This window comes from Pithys albifrons, chromosome 3, assembly GCF_047495875.1.
Source record: "Pithys albifrons albifrons isolate INPA30051 chromosome 3, PitAlb_v1, whole genome shotgun sequence".
Taxonomy (NCBI): Eukaryota; Metazoa; Chordata; class Aves; order Passeriformes; family Thamnophilidae; genus Pithys; species Pithys albifrons.
In genome coordinates this window covers 44740433-44759010 of record NC_092460.1, presented here as the reverse complement: position 1 = coordinate 44759010, position 18578 = coordinate 44740433, and the positions used below count along the sequence as shown (strand labels likewise).

Genomic DNA, 18578 nt, shown 5'->3' with positions numbered 1-18578 from the left:
CAGTGACATGAATGAGTATAAGGAACAACCCAGAGAATGAGTGAAGCCTCTTTTCTTACAATCTTCTGTCTGGTGGTTGGATTTGTGTGAATTCTGTGATCTCTGATGAGGGCAGGGGGTGGGAAGAGCTGTGCAGCCTTTTCCCTGCTGGAAGTGGGAATAGGGTCTGTCTCCCCAGCTGGATAACCAGTCCACAAGATTCATGGGAGAATAACTTAGTTGTCTGTCTCACTTGAAAATTAGGAAGAACTAATGATACTTCCCTTTACAAACCAACCAAAAAACACAGAGGAAGTGGAGGTTGAAAGCAAAGCAAGATGTGATAAGGGGCTGAAGAGAAAGGTGAAACACAACATGGTGCTGTACTGTCTGAACAACAGGAGTGCTTTGCTTTCCTCTGCAGCTGTTGATTGACTGGATTAACAGAACTCTGCAAGAGGAACACATTGTAGTTAAAAGTCTGGAGGAAGACCTGTATGATGGGCTGGTACTTCATCATCTCTTGGGTGAGCTGTTCTTTGGGTTTAGTTCACAGCCACACCCCGGGGGAACTTCAGATCAGAGACTGAACCTCCCCAGTCCCAACAGCAGTGACCTGCAGGGTCTGCCTTCCCTCACAGAGGGAGCACTGCACGGGGAACCAGCTTGATAATTGCAATTCTGAGCAAAGCCTGATGATCTACAGTTGTTTTACATCATGATTTTACTTTGGAGAAAACCTTTGACCTGCTAGTTTACACAACAAAAAGATTTTGCACTTTGAAGTGTGCAATTCAGTGTGTCTGAGGGAAAGGAGGGTTCGTGAGTTGGGAGCACAGGGGTGACTTGTGGTGGGTGCTACGAGAAACATTGGGTGGAATCAGCACTATGATATATGTGTTTTCCTGCTTAAAAAAATTAAAAAGTTCTAGGTCTAAAGAACTGGTCTGGAACTGGAACTGGAACTGATAAAAATCTAAGAGACTTTTGACACTATGTGGTGCTTGTATAAACACGTGACGTCCTGGAGCAGCCTGTTGATCTATTGTTTCTATTTCTCCATCTCTCCTCTCTTTACTACATTTTCCTTTTCACTCCTATTGGGATGCCTTTAAAATGATATCTCCTTTCCACCAAGGCTGAGAGCAGCAGCATGAACAATACTGGCTGATTGTCATTGTTGCCTGAGCAATGAGCTGGGATTTCTTCTGTCTATGAGTTCATGTTGACTTTGTACACCACCTACAGGAAAGATCCACTCGTTGGATTTCTGTAGCACCCACCAGGAAAAGGAGGAATGGAGAGTAGTGTGAGGGCTGGGGGATGGAGCTGCAAGGAATGACTTGACAGAATCACAGACTATTCTGAGTTGGAAGGGACCCACAAGGATCATCGAGTCCAGCTCTTAAGTCAATGGTTCATGTAGGGGATTGAACCTGTGACCTTCAGTCCTCTCTCTTTTGCAGAGCTTCATTTAATTTACTGAGACTCCGAGAGCACAGGCACATGGATGTGGGCCTGGGGAAGCTACTGAATGGTATCAAACATGTGAAACAAGACTTTTGCTGTCATTTTATGTTTCTGATTTATTTCTGGTTTTTTTCCTGTGGTGGTGTTAAAATCCATCCTTCTGCTTCCCATGGGCTCTCTAAAAGAAAAGCTGGGATCCCTCAAGCTGGATGTTGACAAGATTGCCTTAACAGAGAAGAAACAGCGCCAGAAGCTCTCTGTGATCATGGAAGCTGTGGCCAAGTGCTTGCAACTGGAGGAAAGGCAGCTCAAGTGGAGTGTGGAATGTGGGTGCAGGAGTGAACCTGGAGGGAATTATCCACAATCCCGGGGCTTCCTCTGCTCTGAGGCTGCTCTGAGCAAAGGGCTGCCAGAACGGGAATTAAACAACCTGGGTTTGATTCCTGGTTGAATCTAAAGTGAGACAGGAATCTCTGACCCTGCCTGGGTCTGTCTGAGGGTGTGACTCATGGGTCACTCAATAGCCCTCACTGCCTATGCAGACATCCCACAAAAAGAACTTTTAAGCTGTGCTATTGCTGAATTGTGGTATTATATAAACCCCAATCTTGTGTCCCACCCTTGTTATGGCCCTTCCTGACTTTGGGATCCTCTGCATAGGGAGAATTCACGATTCTGGAGTGCGGTTTAGCTGTTTTGCACACCAACCCCTGTTTTCTTTCTCCCCATGGAGCAGCTATCCTGGCAAAGGACTTGCTGAGCACTCTGCACCTGCTGGTTGCAATGGCAAAGCACTTCACTCCCAGCCTGGCCCTGCCTCCAAATGTGCAGGTGGAAACAATCACCATTGAGGTATTTCTGGTTCCAGGTTTCTTACAGTAGGTCCCAGAGTCCTTTCACATGGCTAAACTTGCTTAGAACTGTGTAGAAATGTGTGTGCAGCTGTGAAAGACTTGAAGAAACTTGTGTTTTCTTTTAATTTCTGCCTTGGTTGGATTAGATTTGGTTTTCAGTTCAGTTCTGCCTTTAAAAGGGCAGAAACAGTGTGCTGTTTTGGTTCCTTGATCACAAAAAAAAAGAAATTGTCCAAACTGGAAACAGCTGTTAATGCCTGTAAAGAAGAAATTCTGCTCTTACTGTCTCTAAATATTTTTAAATAGAAGCATGTAGTCATAACTCATAACAGTGGTTTAATTCTGAGGGTTTATCTCTTTAGGGAAGGGAGTCTGTACTCACCTGTCTCTTCAGGCTGTCAGTTGAGTGAAGCACTGGGGGGTTTTTGATGCTTTTTGGAGTACTGGGAATTATGTAGAGGGAAAAAGATATAAGGATGTAGGAGAAGATACCAGGTGGCTTCAGAAAGAGGAAGAGTTGCCATCCTAAATCTAAGCATCCCAGGAAAGTGAAGTGCTCTGCAGGGAGATTCATCTTTGGGTGTCAGGCCATGGCACAAGGGTGTTACAGGGCAGAGGTGACAACCTCCAGTGCTGGGAAAGAGAAGCCCTTAATGCAGGGAGGGAATTGCTGCCTGCCCAAAGCAGCTCCTGCACCAAAGGCTCTCCAGGAGAGACATCGAGGACTGGAGCTCCCCAAGCACCTGCACTAATTGTAGGGCACTTAATGAATAAATGCCCTCTGGTGATGATTGAAGGCAGCCAACAAGTCATGAAAGCCTCATTGTTGCTTATGATTTTTGTGTGTGTGACAAGCCCCAAATCTTTTATTGTGTTTTCAACAGAACACCTCCAGAGGATTAAAGACAGCAAGTGCAGTGGAGAGTATCACAGACAACAAGTAAGGGGGATATATCTGGTTCTTGCACTGTCAATCAGAACAGAATTATTGTGGGGGTGTTCCCCCTTGGCAAAAATAGCTGGGATCATGGTGATGACAAAGGTGTAAACCCAGGCATGCATATGCATAGGGGCTGTTTCTCTGATTCCTTTCCTTTCCCCCCCCCCCCCCCTTCAGATTCAGCATTATGATATGATACCTTTCTTTATTCCTTATCCAGAGTTTTCTGAAATAATATGCATGATTATTTCTGAGGTGTTTGTCCTTGCCATGGAATTTCACGGCATATCCAGCAAAAAAATTCCAGTACTGCAAATTTACCAGTGCCAGACTAAACTAGACATTTTCTCAAAACACAAAGATTTAAATCTACTTTTAATTTACTGCTGTTGTGTAACTAAATAAAGAGAAAGGAGGCAGTTCTTTTCTGATTTTGCTGTGACAGGAAGGTTTGAGCTTGCTGAGTGTGTGAGGCACTGTCGTTATTGAAGGAGTTAAATAGTGGGATACCATTTCTACACTGAGAAAATATGGACTTCATTTCAAGAACTAGAAACAGATTTTCTTACTATCATTTTTCTATGCTAGAACATCTTCAAACTCTAATATGATGAGCAGCTTATTGGAAGAGGATATTAAGGATTGTGCTTATAAAATCAGTGTTCATTGCTCTGTGGGCCACTGAACATCTCACGTGCTGCCAAGAGCTTATGCAGATAACAGTGTGCTTAAAAATGGCTGGAAAGTCACTGTGACATGAAGTTAATGGCACTTTGAGCTCTGTCTCTGCCTTACAAGATAGCAGATAAGCTTTGCTTATGAATAAGATTAGCTCTGCTGAATGATTTTTCTAATTCTTGCTTTTTGTTGCACTTTTAGAGAGAATACAGAAGCGCAGTCAAGTAAGTGCTGGCACTGCCAAATTCAGTGTTTCATTATTATGTGCTGTCATCCACAATGTGCTGATCCCTTTTTACCTCATGATAAAATCAGTGTGCTCCCAGTAAAGTTAATGGAGATTCAGGGATTTTTCCTGGTCTTTTTCTCCCAAGTGTCTTCTGTTAATGTCTGTTCAAATCCACCCAACACATTTTGCCCTTGGGCAACAGATGGGAGGTGAGACAGGAAATGAACAGTGGGGTGATGACCCAACAAAGGCCTGTCTGGGGGCAAAATATGTTATGGATTTATGGAACTATTTATGACCATCAAGGCTTCAGAATTGTGCTTCTTGTTGCTACCAGTTCCAATGTACTTTCCTTTCCATGGTTTGCAAATCAGATTTTGAAATCTGCTGATGGCAGCTCAGTAAAACCAAAGTGCTCAGAGGTTTTACCCTCAGGGCTTTTGAGGGCTGTGAAACACCTGAGGGGAAAAATATCCACGTGTCCAGAGCCTGCAGAAGGTCTGGGCACTGCTCAGACTTCAGTGGGAGCTGCTCTCCTTGCTGCAGAGGAGCATCCCCAGAGAACCAAGGCAACTGCTTTAACTCTGTGCTGTGCCCTTTATTTTGGTGTTTTCATCCGTGGCAGAGGTGCAAACTCCATCATTTAATACATATTTACCACTTATTCCACTGAGTGTTGGGAAACAAAAAGCAAACCCCAACCCTAAATGAAGGGTTTGTTTCAGTGGGTTGATTCTGCTGCAAAGGAAAATCTGCAATTCCCTCTTCAAAGTGTCTTGGTTTTGACAGCAAGAGAGAAATCCCCAAGCCTGGCTCCAGGAGAGGGCTCTCTCCTTTCAGGCATGGCTCAGGGATTGTTTGATGGATTCACCTCTTCCCTGGCACTGCTTCTGCACCAACCCTGGAATGGGGAGAGCAGAGGTATGAGGAAACCCCTTCCCAAAGGAGGCTTCCCTGTCTCTGTCTTTGGGAGGAATCTTCCTTAAGGAAACCCCTCTCCTTCTGGAGCCACATTAAGCCTCTGATCTGCCAGTTATTCAAAATAAAACCAATTAATGTTGTTTTGATACAGAAGATGATGCCTTTGATGAGTTATTTCGCCGTGCTCCAGATAAACTGGATGCTGTCAAGAAGGTAATTTACTCTTCTTAGTAGACATCAAAATCTGTTACGCAAAACATAAAAACTAAATCTCCACTGAGAAGGTTATTTTCTTCTTTCTCCCCCCTCCTCCTCTTCTGTTTTCTTTAGGTACTTTTGCAATTTGTAAACCAGCATGTTGGAAAATTAGGATTAAATGTGAAAGACATGGAATCTCAGGTACACCATGTTTTGTCAGCCATTTGAGTGTTTCACAATTAGGAACCCTCCTTTTTGTTGCAGTAGTTTGAAATTTGGCAACATAACGATGATCTCCAGGCTTAGGTTTAAGATACCAGGCTTCAGCTTTGAAGTTAATAAGTGTTGAAAAAGTACAGCCTTTTATTTATAGTTCCACATTTGTTGCTTGTGTCACTGCACACCTGGAATAGTTGGTTTAACAGCTGTCCTTTTACAAGTCATTTCTTCACCAGTAGGAATCTGGGGGCTTTATCTGTGGAAATATGAAGCTCACTGTGGAAGAGGTTGGGGGAGCTGAGTCATTAGACTGTCTGCTTGCCAGAGTAACCTTGAAATTCCTTTATTGCTAGAATGGCCTTTATTGGAATAATTTTCAGATAATTTTTCATCTAGTTTTCAGATGGAGTTATCTTGCTCATCCTGATTGGCCAACTGGAGGGTTACTTCCTGAATCTGAGGAATTTCTTCCTGACTCCAGGCAGCCCCACGGAGATGGTAGGTGGCTGTGGGATTGCTCAGAGCCACCAACCATCATCCTGTGTGCTCAGTGTGTCCCTGCAGGGCTGTGCTGCTGCTCTCTGGGGGGTCACACCTGCAGGGGGGGCTTGGAATGGCATAAATGCAGAGCTTGGTGCTCCTAAAGCACCTTGGAATGGGTCAGTGTCTCCAAAATCAGCAGCTCATGGGATGCCAAGAGCTGTGACCTGTGTGTGTGCGGCTTCTGAAGGCTCCTGTGAGACCCAGAGGGGCTGCGTGGTGGGGATCCGGGTGCTGTCACCCAAAGCCTGTGCTGCAAATCCTGAGTGGGTGACATGGGGTTTTTATGCTGCCCTAAAAACATAATGGAGGCATGCCCAGAACACTTAGAAGGTCCCCTCTGCTTGGAAAGCTCTGGAGAGTCCCATCCTTTCCTCCCCCAGCCAGACCTGCTTGGCAGCTTTTTCACCCTCCAGCAGGCACATTTCATCTGTGCTGTGAAAGGAGAAGCTGCTGTCAGCCAGGAGGCAGAGTGGGCTGGGCTGCTCCTCCACAGGTCTGCAATGCTGACATATTTTGGGATATTTGAGATATTTTCAGGTTGTCTCTACTGTGGGTAGAGGTTTCGCACTTGGGTCATGGGAAAGCTCTGAAAATCTTGAAACTGGAGCTGTTTTTCCTGGTTATACTCAGATTTCTGATGGTGAAACGTGTCAGATCCTTTCAGTTGAGGAGGAAATCTCTCCTCTGGTGTGGTTTGCATTCCAGCTTCCCCAGCTCAGCTGAAGCTTCCTCTGATTCCCAACCTTAGCACAGTTAATGCCCCTGGGAAATACTTATTTGTGATGGAAATTCTCAGAGGTCCATATCAGTGAGTAAATATTCCCATGGAGCTTTACATCAAAATGTTTAAAGGCACAGTTGTTTGAGACCTGTGGTAAATGGTGTCAAAATTCCAGTGCTGTCAGTTGGTAACTGTTTCAGGGATTTGGAAAAACTAGATTGATTTTTTTTAAATCTGAGAACAGAGGAAATATATTTTGAAGGGTTGACTCAGACATAATCAAAGCATTTCCTTGGGGTAGTTTTTCTTCCCTTTCTCCTCCTCTCAGTTTTCAAAATTGTTTGGCCTGGTCCATTGACTTGGAAAGAAATTTTTAACATTTTCATTAACTTTATTCAGAGGAAGTCAGTGAATATATTCTTACTTAAAATTCCATAGATGACCATTTTCCTTTTTGTTCAGCCCTATTCAAGCCTCAGAGATTTCTCTCTAGAAATGAGGTAGTTCTGCAGTTCAGGCACAAGTCAGAGCTCAGACTTTGTAGTTCTTACCCTGCCCATCACTGCCATCAAAGAATATAACGGGGTCAGGTATTGCTTCAGTACAATTCTTTCCACTGTAGTAAGTTCATTTTAGCCAAGTGACTTCCAAGCACTGGCCTTGCTGCTGAACACTTTGCCAAAGTGCTATTTACCGTTTGTTTCTCCTCTGACCATTCCAGGATGAGAAGTGGGCTGACACCATAACTGATGGACCAGAGTTCAGCTGTCATCTGCACATAAAATGTGTCTCTCAATTCCCCTGTGCTTTCTGACTCCCTGTCACTTCAGACATTAATTGGAGCAGCAAAGTGGGAAGATGTAACCTTTGCTGAGATTGAAAAGATCTCATTTGTGTTGTTACAGGGATGACAACCTCATGCACTGCTCTGATCAACCTCCCCTCCAGCTGGAGGGACAGCTGGGTGTCCAGAGCTTCACTGCATGAGTTGCAGGCAGGGAAAATCAGGCTGGAAGGAGTGGGAATGAGGAGGAAAAGGATAAAGGAATAGGGGGGGACAGGAGGGGAGGAAACCAGGAGCAGATGAGCCTTAAGGTCCCCTCTAACCCAACACACTCCGTGACTGAAGGCAGGATGTGATCAACCTACAAGGAGACAACACTCTGTGTGTGAGGGGTTTGTTACAGGTTTTGGGGTGTTTATTGCCAAAGAAAATGGGTTTACAGGTGACTGTAAAGAGATCCAGCTCTGGGTGCTCCTGTGCATAGGAAGGTGAGGATTCTGTGACAGAGAATATGATCACAAAACAGCTCAGGCTGAGCTCAGGAGTGAACTCTGTGCACTCAGGAGATGAGGATGGTGATGAAGGAGGACCCCTGTGCTCATCAGAGCTGTGTGAACTTGGTCCTTCTGCCCAACCAGCCCAGAGCTGAAACAGCCCAAATATCCTGACTCTGTCCAGCTGTAAATCCTAGAGAACTGTCCAGCTTTTGCTTTTGGAAGCACAGCTGGATAAAGCACCTTATTTTGCAAGCTTTCCTTTCTTTGGTAATTATCAGTATTTCTGTCTGAGGAGTCAGTTTGAAATCTGCATGTTGTCATTCCTTGGAAATCTCGTGCATTCCAGAGAGGGAAATGTGCCCCTTTTACCTGTGCTGATTCTGTGTGTGATGCTGTTTTTATGTGGGGAAAGGAGAGAAAAAACAGAGAAAAACTTTGGAAAAAAAACCCCCATCCTTCCTTCGTAAGTGTATTTAATTCCTCATGAATATTATTAAGGATAATATCTCTGCTGTTACTGTGTGTGGACACCTTCATGTGGTACAGCAGAAACTTCTGGCTCACAAATGGAGATGACCAGACAAGTCCAGTCTTTGCAGTTCTGAATGAGACACACAGAACCTTTTCCTGCTGTATTTTTTCTGTTCCAAGTGTGCTAAGCATTGTTAAAACCCCTCAGAAATAAACTCCATGCATTTCTTGGCTCCAGTTATGAATCTGGCCTGTTTTCCTCCTGCAAACATCCATTAACACAAGTCTTTCACAGGCAAGGTCAATTTTTAACCAGATGGATTCCTCTACCCACCTCATGGGAGATGTTTTGCTGGAGATGGATTTTACATCTAATTTTATATGATAATTGGTAGAAATTCTGAGAGCCCTCCATCAAAACTAAGGAGATGAATATGAGTACATATTTATCAATCATTATCTTTAGCTACTAGAGAAATATTTTTTCAAACCTTCTGGCCACTGCACTGTTGGGGAGAAAATATTTTAATATTTTCTGTTCTATTAATCCCTCTCTCTCTAACAGCTCCACAATGTTAATCTTGCCTTGGACTTGCTGGCAGAGGGAGGTCTTCTGAATTTTTCTGTGAACTCTGAAGGTGAGTCATGACATGCAGACCTGTGTGGAATGGAATTGCTGATATCCTGCTTGGCACAAATCAGAGTGATTGCAGAAAGCAGCTCCTGCGATGTGACACTGATATTTCATTATGTGCTGCCCCACAGCTCCTCATTCAGGAAGGAAGAGCAATGGGAATAAGGCTTGTTTTGAACAGTCATTATTTCTCTGCTAAAAAAGTTGGATTGTTATAAGTTTAGTAACTTTGCACTAAAACTGTTTGGTAATTCAGTATTTGTTAAAGATTTAAAGCAGTGACAGCTCCTGGGGAAATTACAGCAGCTGAGCTGGAGGGGAAATTATTTCCCAGTCTCAGAAAAAGTTTCAGTGCCTGAAAAGCAAGTTTGTTTCATGTAGGAAGAAACCTTGCAGAATCTGTCCTGAAAATCAGAAACACTGATCTCTCTATTCAGACCCAGAAGAGCTGGTGGGTCACTCTCCTGAATGTGAAAATCACAGGTTTTAAATGGTTATTGTGCCTAGTTCAGACCTGGGAGCTGAATATTGATCTCCTACATCCAGGTGAATGATTTCATCACTGAATCCGTGTCCATGTTCCACCACAGAAAACAAACAGAGGAAAAATCTTCATTTAAATGAGTCCAATTTTCCAATTATAAAGTACAAACATTCCACAAAAAGTGCTTTACCAGCTGCTGTGGAATGAGGGATGTGGTTACAGTCCTGGGTGGTGCTGTGACTGCATGGCCTGAGGCCTCAAAAGCTTGTTGAATAAGGAAGACAAATCTTTATTAAAATAGAAAGGATTATCTCTTCCGGTGGTAGTTACTTGTAAGCAGGTGGGTGTTTGTGTTTGGTACATGACACTTGGAGTCATGGAAAGACAGAATTTAGGACTTCCTTTGGATTTTTCCCTTTTGTTCTCTTTTTTTTCCACAAATGCTTTGGGGATGGCAGCACTTTGCATGTTGTGCATTCAAGAATTGTGGGGTTTTTGCTTTTCCACATAGAGCCAAGAGTCTGAAAAGCTGAATATCCTCTATTTATGTTAATGTTCCAAGAATCATCTGTGTGAGCTCAGGTCTCCATGCTGAGATCCACCTTCTGTATGAGAGGAGAGAAATCTGTGCTTTCCCTCCTTCCCTCTGGCTGTTCAAACACAGAGCTGATCAGGATAAGAAATCCTGGTGCCAACATCCCCAGGTCCTTTTTAGATTCCCTGGGCAAACCCTCAGCTAGTGAGTAAATTCAGTTTGATTTAGGGATTCTTGTTACAGCTACTCTGGCTATTCAAGGATCTCATTCACTGGGGTTTCATTGTTAGTCTCTCTCCCAGTGATTTACAACACTGTAAGAAGAACAGCAAACCCTCCAAGTCAGTTGCCCAATTCCATTGCAATTATTAAATACAAGAGCAGGTTGTTTGGCCAAGAACACAGAAGTTGGGAAAGGAAATGAAAACAAGCCAACAAAAAAGAAAGAAGCCAATGGCAATGAAACATGATGGAAATATTGCAACAAAAAAAATAAAGTGTCAGGTAGTTCCCAACATGATTCCTGACATAGAAGATTCATAAACAACTAAGGCTATAAAGCCCTGTGAAATTATCCACTCTGTTCTCTGCCAGTGAAGCATTTATTTCTTACTCTGCATGATTTACCCTGTCTGACAGCAAGATAGGGCAGTGAAGGCCACTTTTGCTCAAGTTCACATATTAAATAATTCGTTTTCTAGCTTTGTAGTTCCTGTTTTGCTTCTTGTTGCAAACAGACCATCTGAGTTCACCTTTTAATTGGGGAAAGGTGGCAGATCCCTTGGCACTTGCAGTGTCTCTCTGTTCCAGGCATTGCTGACACTCCCATCTGCTTTTGTGTTCCTGCTTTGTGTATCCACAGATGTTGTGAACAGAGATGTGAAGACTACAATGAAGATTCTGTACTGCTTGTATTCCAAATACAAGACCAAAGAAGCATGAAGAACAGGGCCAAGAGCTCGAGCCTTTATTTGTTTTTTCTCCTCTAGCACGTCACAGTCTGATTGTTTGGATTCCCAGCTCTGTTTGCTGCTGTTTCTGTGCATGAACTTGTGTTTGACACTTGCTGTGCTGACATTGTGTATGCAAGGATGTTATTCATACAGTGTTTCACATACACAGGCTGAGTAACTTTAAATATTGTGTGTCCATGGCCAGTGAGTTCTGTGGCTGTAGCTCTTGTTCCAGACTCTGCCTTTTGTTTTCTTAATGCTGCAGAGAAGTGCAGTGTGTGTTTGTTCTGGACTCTTTCTTTGCTCCCAAAGGTGCATTTGGAAGTTGTTGTTGCAGCCTCCCCACTTTGCTGCTTCTGAGTCACTCTGGAAACTGGAGAGGTGAAGACTGAGACACACTTGCAGTTCAAGTTCAAAGACTTCTTTGGAGAGGTTGCCAGTGGTTTTCAGACAAGAGGATGTGGACTGGACACCAAGTGAATAGGCAGCAGAAAGGAAATCTGACCATATCAAGGGTTTGGTAAATTCCACTGCTTGACTCTGGCAAAGGAACTCAGAACAACGTGAGACTGTGCAGAGTAACAACAGTCAGGGGCAATCTGGAAAGTGTGTTCTTGGTTCACAGAGCTTTATGTTGCTGTAACGTGGCAAGTGGATTGGAGCATAAATTGGGTTTGAGCAGATATAGCCAAGATGTGGTTTGTAGAGAGCAGGAGGGCAGTGGTTTGGCAGCACTGTGGCCTTTTCCTCCTGCGAAGAAGCCAAGCTGAGCCTCTTGCCCTGTGCTGGTGATGAGAATCCATTGCCAGGATTAGGGTTAAGATTAGACTGTGGCTTGAGGCATTCAGGCTGTGAAAAAGGCAGTGGTGGGAGGATGAGCTGGTGCTTCCCTCCTCAGGTGGTTGTTACCGCTCAAGGAAACTGTTGGATTTTTCTCTGTGTATTCCCAGTTTTCTGGCCCACTCCTCTGGCTTAAATAATTCCAGTGCAGATTTCTGGCAGGAGAAGTGTAGATCTTGGTATTTAGTAAAGAGAAAGGTCATATTGCCTTCCCAACACCAGCTTGCCCAAACCTGTTACAAATAAATCATTCTTTTGGAAACATACAGGGGAAAAAACCAGTTAATGTGCTTGAATCAAAAACACTATGAGACCAAAAATTGATGTTTTAATCTGCTTCTTATGCTGAGAGCCAATTTATAACCCACTTGACGTGTCTGAGCACTTTGATAGAGTCTGTGTTTGATTCTGAAAACATGCCGTGGAATTTTAGTAATCCATCATGCAGACACCCACTCCATAAATTGGTGTAGAGTGTACAAGTGCACTATTTACATCTGAGGGTAGTCACAGTCTTGGCATAACTTTGATAATAAAGTGACAGAGCTATTAAGAATATTCCAACACCTGCTCTAGTGGAAGGTGTCCCTGCCCACAGCAGGGGAGTTGAAACTGGATGATCTTTAAGGTCCCTTCTGACCCAAACTATCCTCTGAAACTGGAGAAAAAAGGTACAGATATTTAGATATATTACTCTTCTCAGACATTACATCAAGATAACCTGTTTCCTATTTCTCTTACAAGTGTAAGCTAATGAAAAGCAAAACTCTTACTGTAGTTATGTAATTAAATTTGCAATTCTCATTTTTGAATCCTGCATAGGAAGCCCTTTGGGATGGAAAGGTGTGGTGCCTGTAAAGGTGTTGGGGTTTTTTTATTGTATTTTGTAGCTGAGCTTGCAACTTTAACTGCCATGACTGTTCAGTTTTCCAACAGAGCCACTGAGTGACTGTCAGAATCCATTTCCAAGCAAGAAAATTCAGCTCTTTTAAATAACTGGTAAATATTACATGAATTTCTGAGCCAAAGAGCACTACAGGAGCTCCTGTTGCTGTCCTTGTCTCCCAGGGAAGTGGCTTTGTGGCAACAGCTGGGACATGAAAGGGTCTGGAGTATCCCCAATTCGCACCTGCCATCCTCGCTCTGTGTCCTGCCTTTCCACAGTGCACAGCCTCAAAATGGGCAGGTAAACTGCAGCTGGAAATGCTGGCAGCCCCCACCTGTTTGATGGCTGGGAGTGCCTCCTTACTTATTGGGGTCACCCTTTCTTGGGGTAATGTAGATCAGCTTTGCAGCGGTCGAGGAGGCAGAGACACTCAGGCTGCAGCGTGATCAGAAGGCTCACCGAAGACAAAGGACTTTATTTTTAGTAACAGCTTCACTTTTATCTACTTCTACATATAACATGCGAGCACACTATTGGTCAGTGGTTCAACTCACATACATGGAGAGATTCTACTGGCTACAAGGCATCCACATTATACAGGTGGCTCTCTGGTCCTGAAGGATGCATTCATCAGTCACCTCAGATCTTAAGAGATCCAGACAGCCTAGAACTGCTGCCTGGAACCTCAGCCCAGAACTACAGCCTAGAACCACGGTCTAGAACCTCAGCCCAGAACTGCAACCTGGTGTTGGGGTCAATCACCTCAGACCTTAAGAGATCCACACACACACTGTCATCCCCAAGCTTAATGTTCTGCCTTTTATTTGGTCTCATTTCCCTCTTATTCTTTTCCTACAGTTTCTATTGTGGTTTCTCTTGCAGGGAGAGTTCCCCACAAGTGACTTCCATAAGTCTTTTTGGCATTTAGGCTTTGAAACCACCAAAGCAGCTGATCCACATTCTTCCTGTCCAAGGGCAAGTGTGTGTTTGTGTCTGTATGAAGGGATCTTGCTCTTCCTTTTCTTACAGGCTGCTGAAATCTCCCCAAAGACTAAAAGCCATTGTCAGCTTTTACACAAGTGATTTTTTTCTAGTTAATATTTTAATAAAGAATAGATGGAAGAATTACTTTGGAGGAATTACATGAGTGTAGATGAGCCTTTGCTTGCTGTGGAGTTGGATGGATTTCCTGTGCTATTCGCAGTTTTCTGGGATGGTGACAAGGTGAGCAGGATCAGAGTAAGGTATGGAGAGATGAGTTTTGAGAGTAGTGGTAACAAAATCAAGAGAGCAGTTCTGTAGACTGGCACATCTCTGTTGTCCCATATTTTCTATAGCCAGTTGTATTTTCTAGAACTTAACAATGAAAAGAAAACCCCACAACAAACATCTGTATTTTTCTGGCATGTTAATTTGAGCAAAGTGCATCAGGGTGCCTTCGCCACTGATTTTTCCCCTTAGCACCTGCAGATTTCTAAGGCCCTTCCCCATTGTCATTCCATTACAACCACAGTCCCCCAAGCCATTCTCCTCCAGCCACTGGCTAAAATTAAAGTTTCTAAGGATTTTTGCACTGAACACAGAATAGTGTGAGTTAGAAAGGACCCACAAGGATCATCAAGTACAAACTCTAAAGTGAGTGGCCCACCCCAGGATCAAAGCCACAACCTTGGTGTTATCAGCTCTAACCAACTGAACTGTTCCTTTCTCAGTCTGTATGTAACACATTTCACACACTGTGGCAAGAAGCCAATAAAATAATACAGAATAAATATAAATATTAGAGCAGAAGTGAAGAGTTTGATCAAAAACTGATTGATTTTATCTGTGGAGCAGTGACTGGATGTTTTTACTCCAAATACTATTGCAGGCATGTGATCGGACCCTAAACACATCTAAAGGATGCAATTTGCTACAAAATAGGAAAGAATTTAGGTAGTTTGGGTCACATTAATCTGTGATAATGTTACAGTAAGCTGAAGTCATAGTGGAATCAGATCTTTGTATTTTCTCAGGTTATTTTGCAGACACAGTCGCTAAAATGGAAAAGATAACCTCAATTTCCAGGCTCTTTCTAGCATCTGATTTTTCTGTGTGTTCTTCCCCCTGCATATTTCAGTACTTTGGCTTTCTGACTCCTTGCCCACCCCAGTTTTCCTCCCTCTTGTGCCCTCCTTGTGCTGCTGGCACAGATGGTCAAACAGCTCCTTCCTGTGACACCTTCTCCGTCCCCTCTCCCTGCTCAGACCTGCCAGGGTGTCACTGGAAGACCTCTACCAGAGAAGTCATACTTGAAATGCAGAAAACTGTGAAAAAAAATCCAAACCTCTGGAAACACCAGCTGGCTGCTGTGTGTAAGAATTTTAAGTGTTCCTCAGTGGTGTGCAAGAAGAATTCCTTTATCCTTCCTCCAACCTTAAAAAACCCTGAGGACAGGAGACAGCATTTCAACTGCCCCAGGATGTTGGGGGTGCAGAGGTACAGCCAGATCACAGGAATGTGAGGTAATTTTCCTTTCCCAGTTTACCTTCTGATGGAAGGCAGCTGGGATATTTGTGTCTCCGTGTAGTTCGCCTGGATGTGTCCCGGTTTTGGCAGGAAAATGTTGAATAAGGAGCTTCTGAACGTTTCTGAGTGTTTGAGAACTCCAGAAGATCCGACTCCTGTGATGCTGCAGTGGTCTTATGTGGGGGTTTTTGTGTCTGTGTGTGTGATTTCTGGAGACTGGTCTCCCAGCTGGCACTGGTAGGAATGTGCCCTCTGCAGTGTAACTTGTGGATGTGTCAGGTTTGCAGTGTGCAAGTAGAATTGGATTTGTGTAGGACGCACCTCAGGGTTGCTCCCTGTGCACTCTGCAGGTTTGGTTCAGGGTCTCTGGTGTACAAATTATTGCCATTATGGTGCCTTTGTCAACAGCAAACAGTGCCAGAAGCCTGGATATCTCCTAAGGCCAAGCTTGGACGTGGTTTTTGGGACAATTACAGCAGGGACAAGAGGAGCCACACCAAGACTCTTGCAAAGTAGTGTCTCTTAGGTAAGGTTAATTTAAACATGTAATTTCTGTATAGAAATACCTGTAAAGTTTGCACCCCAGTAGTGGTACAGAACTCCAAGAGCCACAGATTTGATCTCAGTGTTTACTGAAAGTTACTCATGAGATCAGCAGCAAGACATGCTTTGAAAATGCATTTAATTCTCCTGAGTCTGTCTGGAAGGGCAGAGAAGTACATGGGAAAAGGGATTTCTGTGGATCTTGGCCACCAAGCCAAAAGGGCAAGAGCTGTTGGTAGAATTTCTTCCAGGGGATCCCCACTGTAGGAATGTTGACTCTGGCTCACTGCTAAGTTTAGAAACCGTAGCAAACACGTCCCCTGCACTTTATACAGAGCAGATGGTACAACAGGCTTGACTGGTTGCAGTGTGTCAAATGACAGATTGTCTAAAAAAGTTTCCTTGCTTTTGGCAGACAATTTAATTCAGCTCAGAGCGTGTTGCTGAAGTTCACTGTGCATCTGGGTAAAAGTAGGCAGCTAACACATTTTATATCATCTGCTATACCAAAAGTTTCTTAAATAATAATCAAAAAATGCTGGAAGTTGTGTCCCTACTTGTTCTCTCGAGTGGAGGTGGAGAAAGGCACCTCAAGTGCGTAAGTAGGAAAAAGCAATCTGAAATCCACAACCCTGATTCATATTCCAAAGCCACAAGCTCCTTCCAGTTTGGAAAAAAAATTGTATGTTCATTCTTTTCTTAATATACCCCTTGAAATAGTTCCTCCCTTTATTTTGGAATGGGAGAAACATAAAAATCTCAGATTTTATTGTAAAAGAACATACAGATTCTCCAAACTTTTGACATCTCCCCAGAATAGCCTAATAGGTTTGGTACCAGGACCATGTTTACAGGTGATGTCTGAGGAGCTTGAAGTGCAGGGAGTTTTCCCAGAAGTGTCACAGATGATCTCATCTCACCTTCGAGGAGGATGGTGAGGGAAGAGGACACAGTAATTCAGGCAATAAACCTGCCCAAAGCTTGGCCCTGGGTGGTTGGGAACCTTCAGGTCTGTGTCCCTAAGAGCAAAGGGCTCAGTGACCAGCACAACCTGCTTTAATATCAGCTGTAATGTCAGCTCTGAGGTCCCAGCTTGTCCTTGTGCTGCCTGACACAGGTGGCCTCAGACCTGAGTCTTTGCTGGGCCCCCCTGTGTGTAAGATGTCACTTCCATTCTGTGTTCAGGGCAGTATCATTTGGGGAAATACAGGTGAACAGACAGTACTTCCCAAGGCATTTTTAAAGGATTTATTGATTAAGCATATCAAAATCCATCAGCAAACAATCTCACTGAGTGTGCTGGAAAATTCTGTGTCCTCAGTGAGGTTGTTCCCTCAGAAACTGGGAAATTCTGTGCTCTCTGTCATGTCCCTGCCCTGCTCCTCGGTGAGGTTATTCCCTCAGAACCTGGGAAATTCTGTGTTCTCTGCCTTCTCCCTGCCCTGCTCCTCAGGAGGTTGTTCTCCCAGAAACTGGGCATGCAAAGGTGCCAGCACACACTGGTGGTACCCAGGCAGGGAGTGAGCACAGGGTACTGAGGGCAGGAGACAAGGAGGTCTCTCAGAGTCACTGTGTGTGCCAGGGTGGGCAGTGCCTCCCTCCTACCTCCCCTGCCCAGAGGGGCATTGGCACTGTCCAGAATTGGTGCTTTCTGTGCCCTGTTGGTGTTCAGGGTTTTTTTTCCCCCAGACACCCACCACTGACTTAACTGCGAATTCAGTGGGAGTTGAACCAAATTAGAGTATTGGGAAAATCCTTTTCAGAATATGGAGTCTGCCATTGGTGGGGATGTGGTGTGTGTATTGGAGCATGAACAAGGATATTTCCTCAGATTTCCTCTCGTCCAAGCATGGAAGCAAATCCAGCATTAGTGGGTTAAGAATTAATTGCCTATCAGGGAGCTAAAGCAAGCAGTTTATGGAAATCCTGCCCACATTGTGCTTCTCAAGCAAGGGGTTTGGTTTGTAACTGATTGCTAATCAAACATGGCAAAATCCATCAGCAAAGAGCCTGAATTAGTGTACTGGAAAATTAACTAATAGCTGGAGGTGTGCTCCCCTCTGAAAGGATCCTTTCTGTGTTTTGACAGCTCTAGTAATTCAATTGCTGTGAGTTTAATTCCATATTTTTCTTTCTGGAAGGATGTGTTTGAAGATTTTCATTAAAAAAAAAAGGCAAAAATGAGAATTATTTCATAGCCAGGAAAGCCAGTGTTGCTGGGTCAGGTGTTCCTCATGCCCTGAAGGGCAGCAGTGCCACGTGCTCCAAGCAGGTATGGCCACAGGTGTGTGTGCTCTCATCTGCCTTTCTGCAGGCTAAATTCTGTATAAAATGTCATTTCAAAGTGCCTAAATGAACAGAGTGACTAACGTGTGAATAAACCAGCAAATGAGACATTTCAGAAACCATTTTCTGGTATGAGAAGTGGGGATCTGAACAAACACGTGCTAAATTAGAGAACTTCTCGTGAAGGGAGAGACAGCAAGTTTACCATAAAGATTACAGGTAATTGCAACTCCTGGTTTCTCCATGATTACAACTCAAGGCAGAGATACCTTTTAATGGCAAAGGCAAAGCAAAAAGCACTGATGTAAAGCAGCACCTCGGCAGAGCTGCTCTGCAGTGACTCTGTGTCAGCCCCTTGGGAGATTTCCATGGGGAGAGCCATTGTGATAGTGGTACCTTTGTGTT

The 18578-nt window shown here is 43.9% G+C and overlaps 1 protein-coding gene across 1 annotated transcript in view; it reads left to right on the top strand.

The window, feature by feature from the left end:
* LOC139670192 (gamma-parvin-like) overlaps positions 1-11893 on the top strand; it is a 52120-nt gene extending 40227 nt beyond the window's left edge. The window contains exons 9-17 of the mRNA XM_071551561.1: positions 404-506; positions 1635-1775; positions 2186-2301; positions 3188-3243; positions 4123-4145; positions 5223-5284; positions 5402-5470; positions 9070-9142; positions 11020-11893. Of these exons, the coding sequence (XP_071407662.1) occupies positions 404-506; positions 1635-1775; positions 2186-2301; positions 3188-3243; positions 4123-4145; positions 5223-5284; positions 5402-5470; positions 9070-9142; positions 11020-11099 (723 nt within the window). The 3' untranslated portion in view covers positions 11100-11893. The remainder of the gene's footprint in view (positions 1-403; positions 507-1634; positions 1776-2185; positions 2302-3187; positions 3244-4122; positions 4146-5222; positions 5285-5401; positions 5471-9069; positions 9143-11019) is intronic.
* The last annotated feature ends 6685 nt before the right edge of the window (positions 11894-18578 follow it).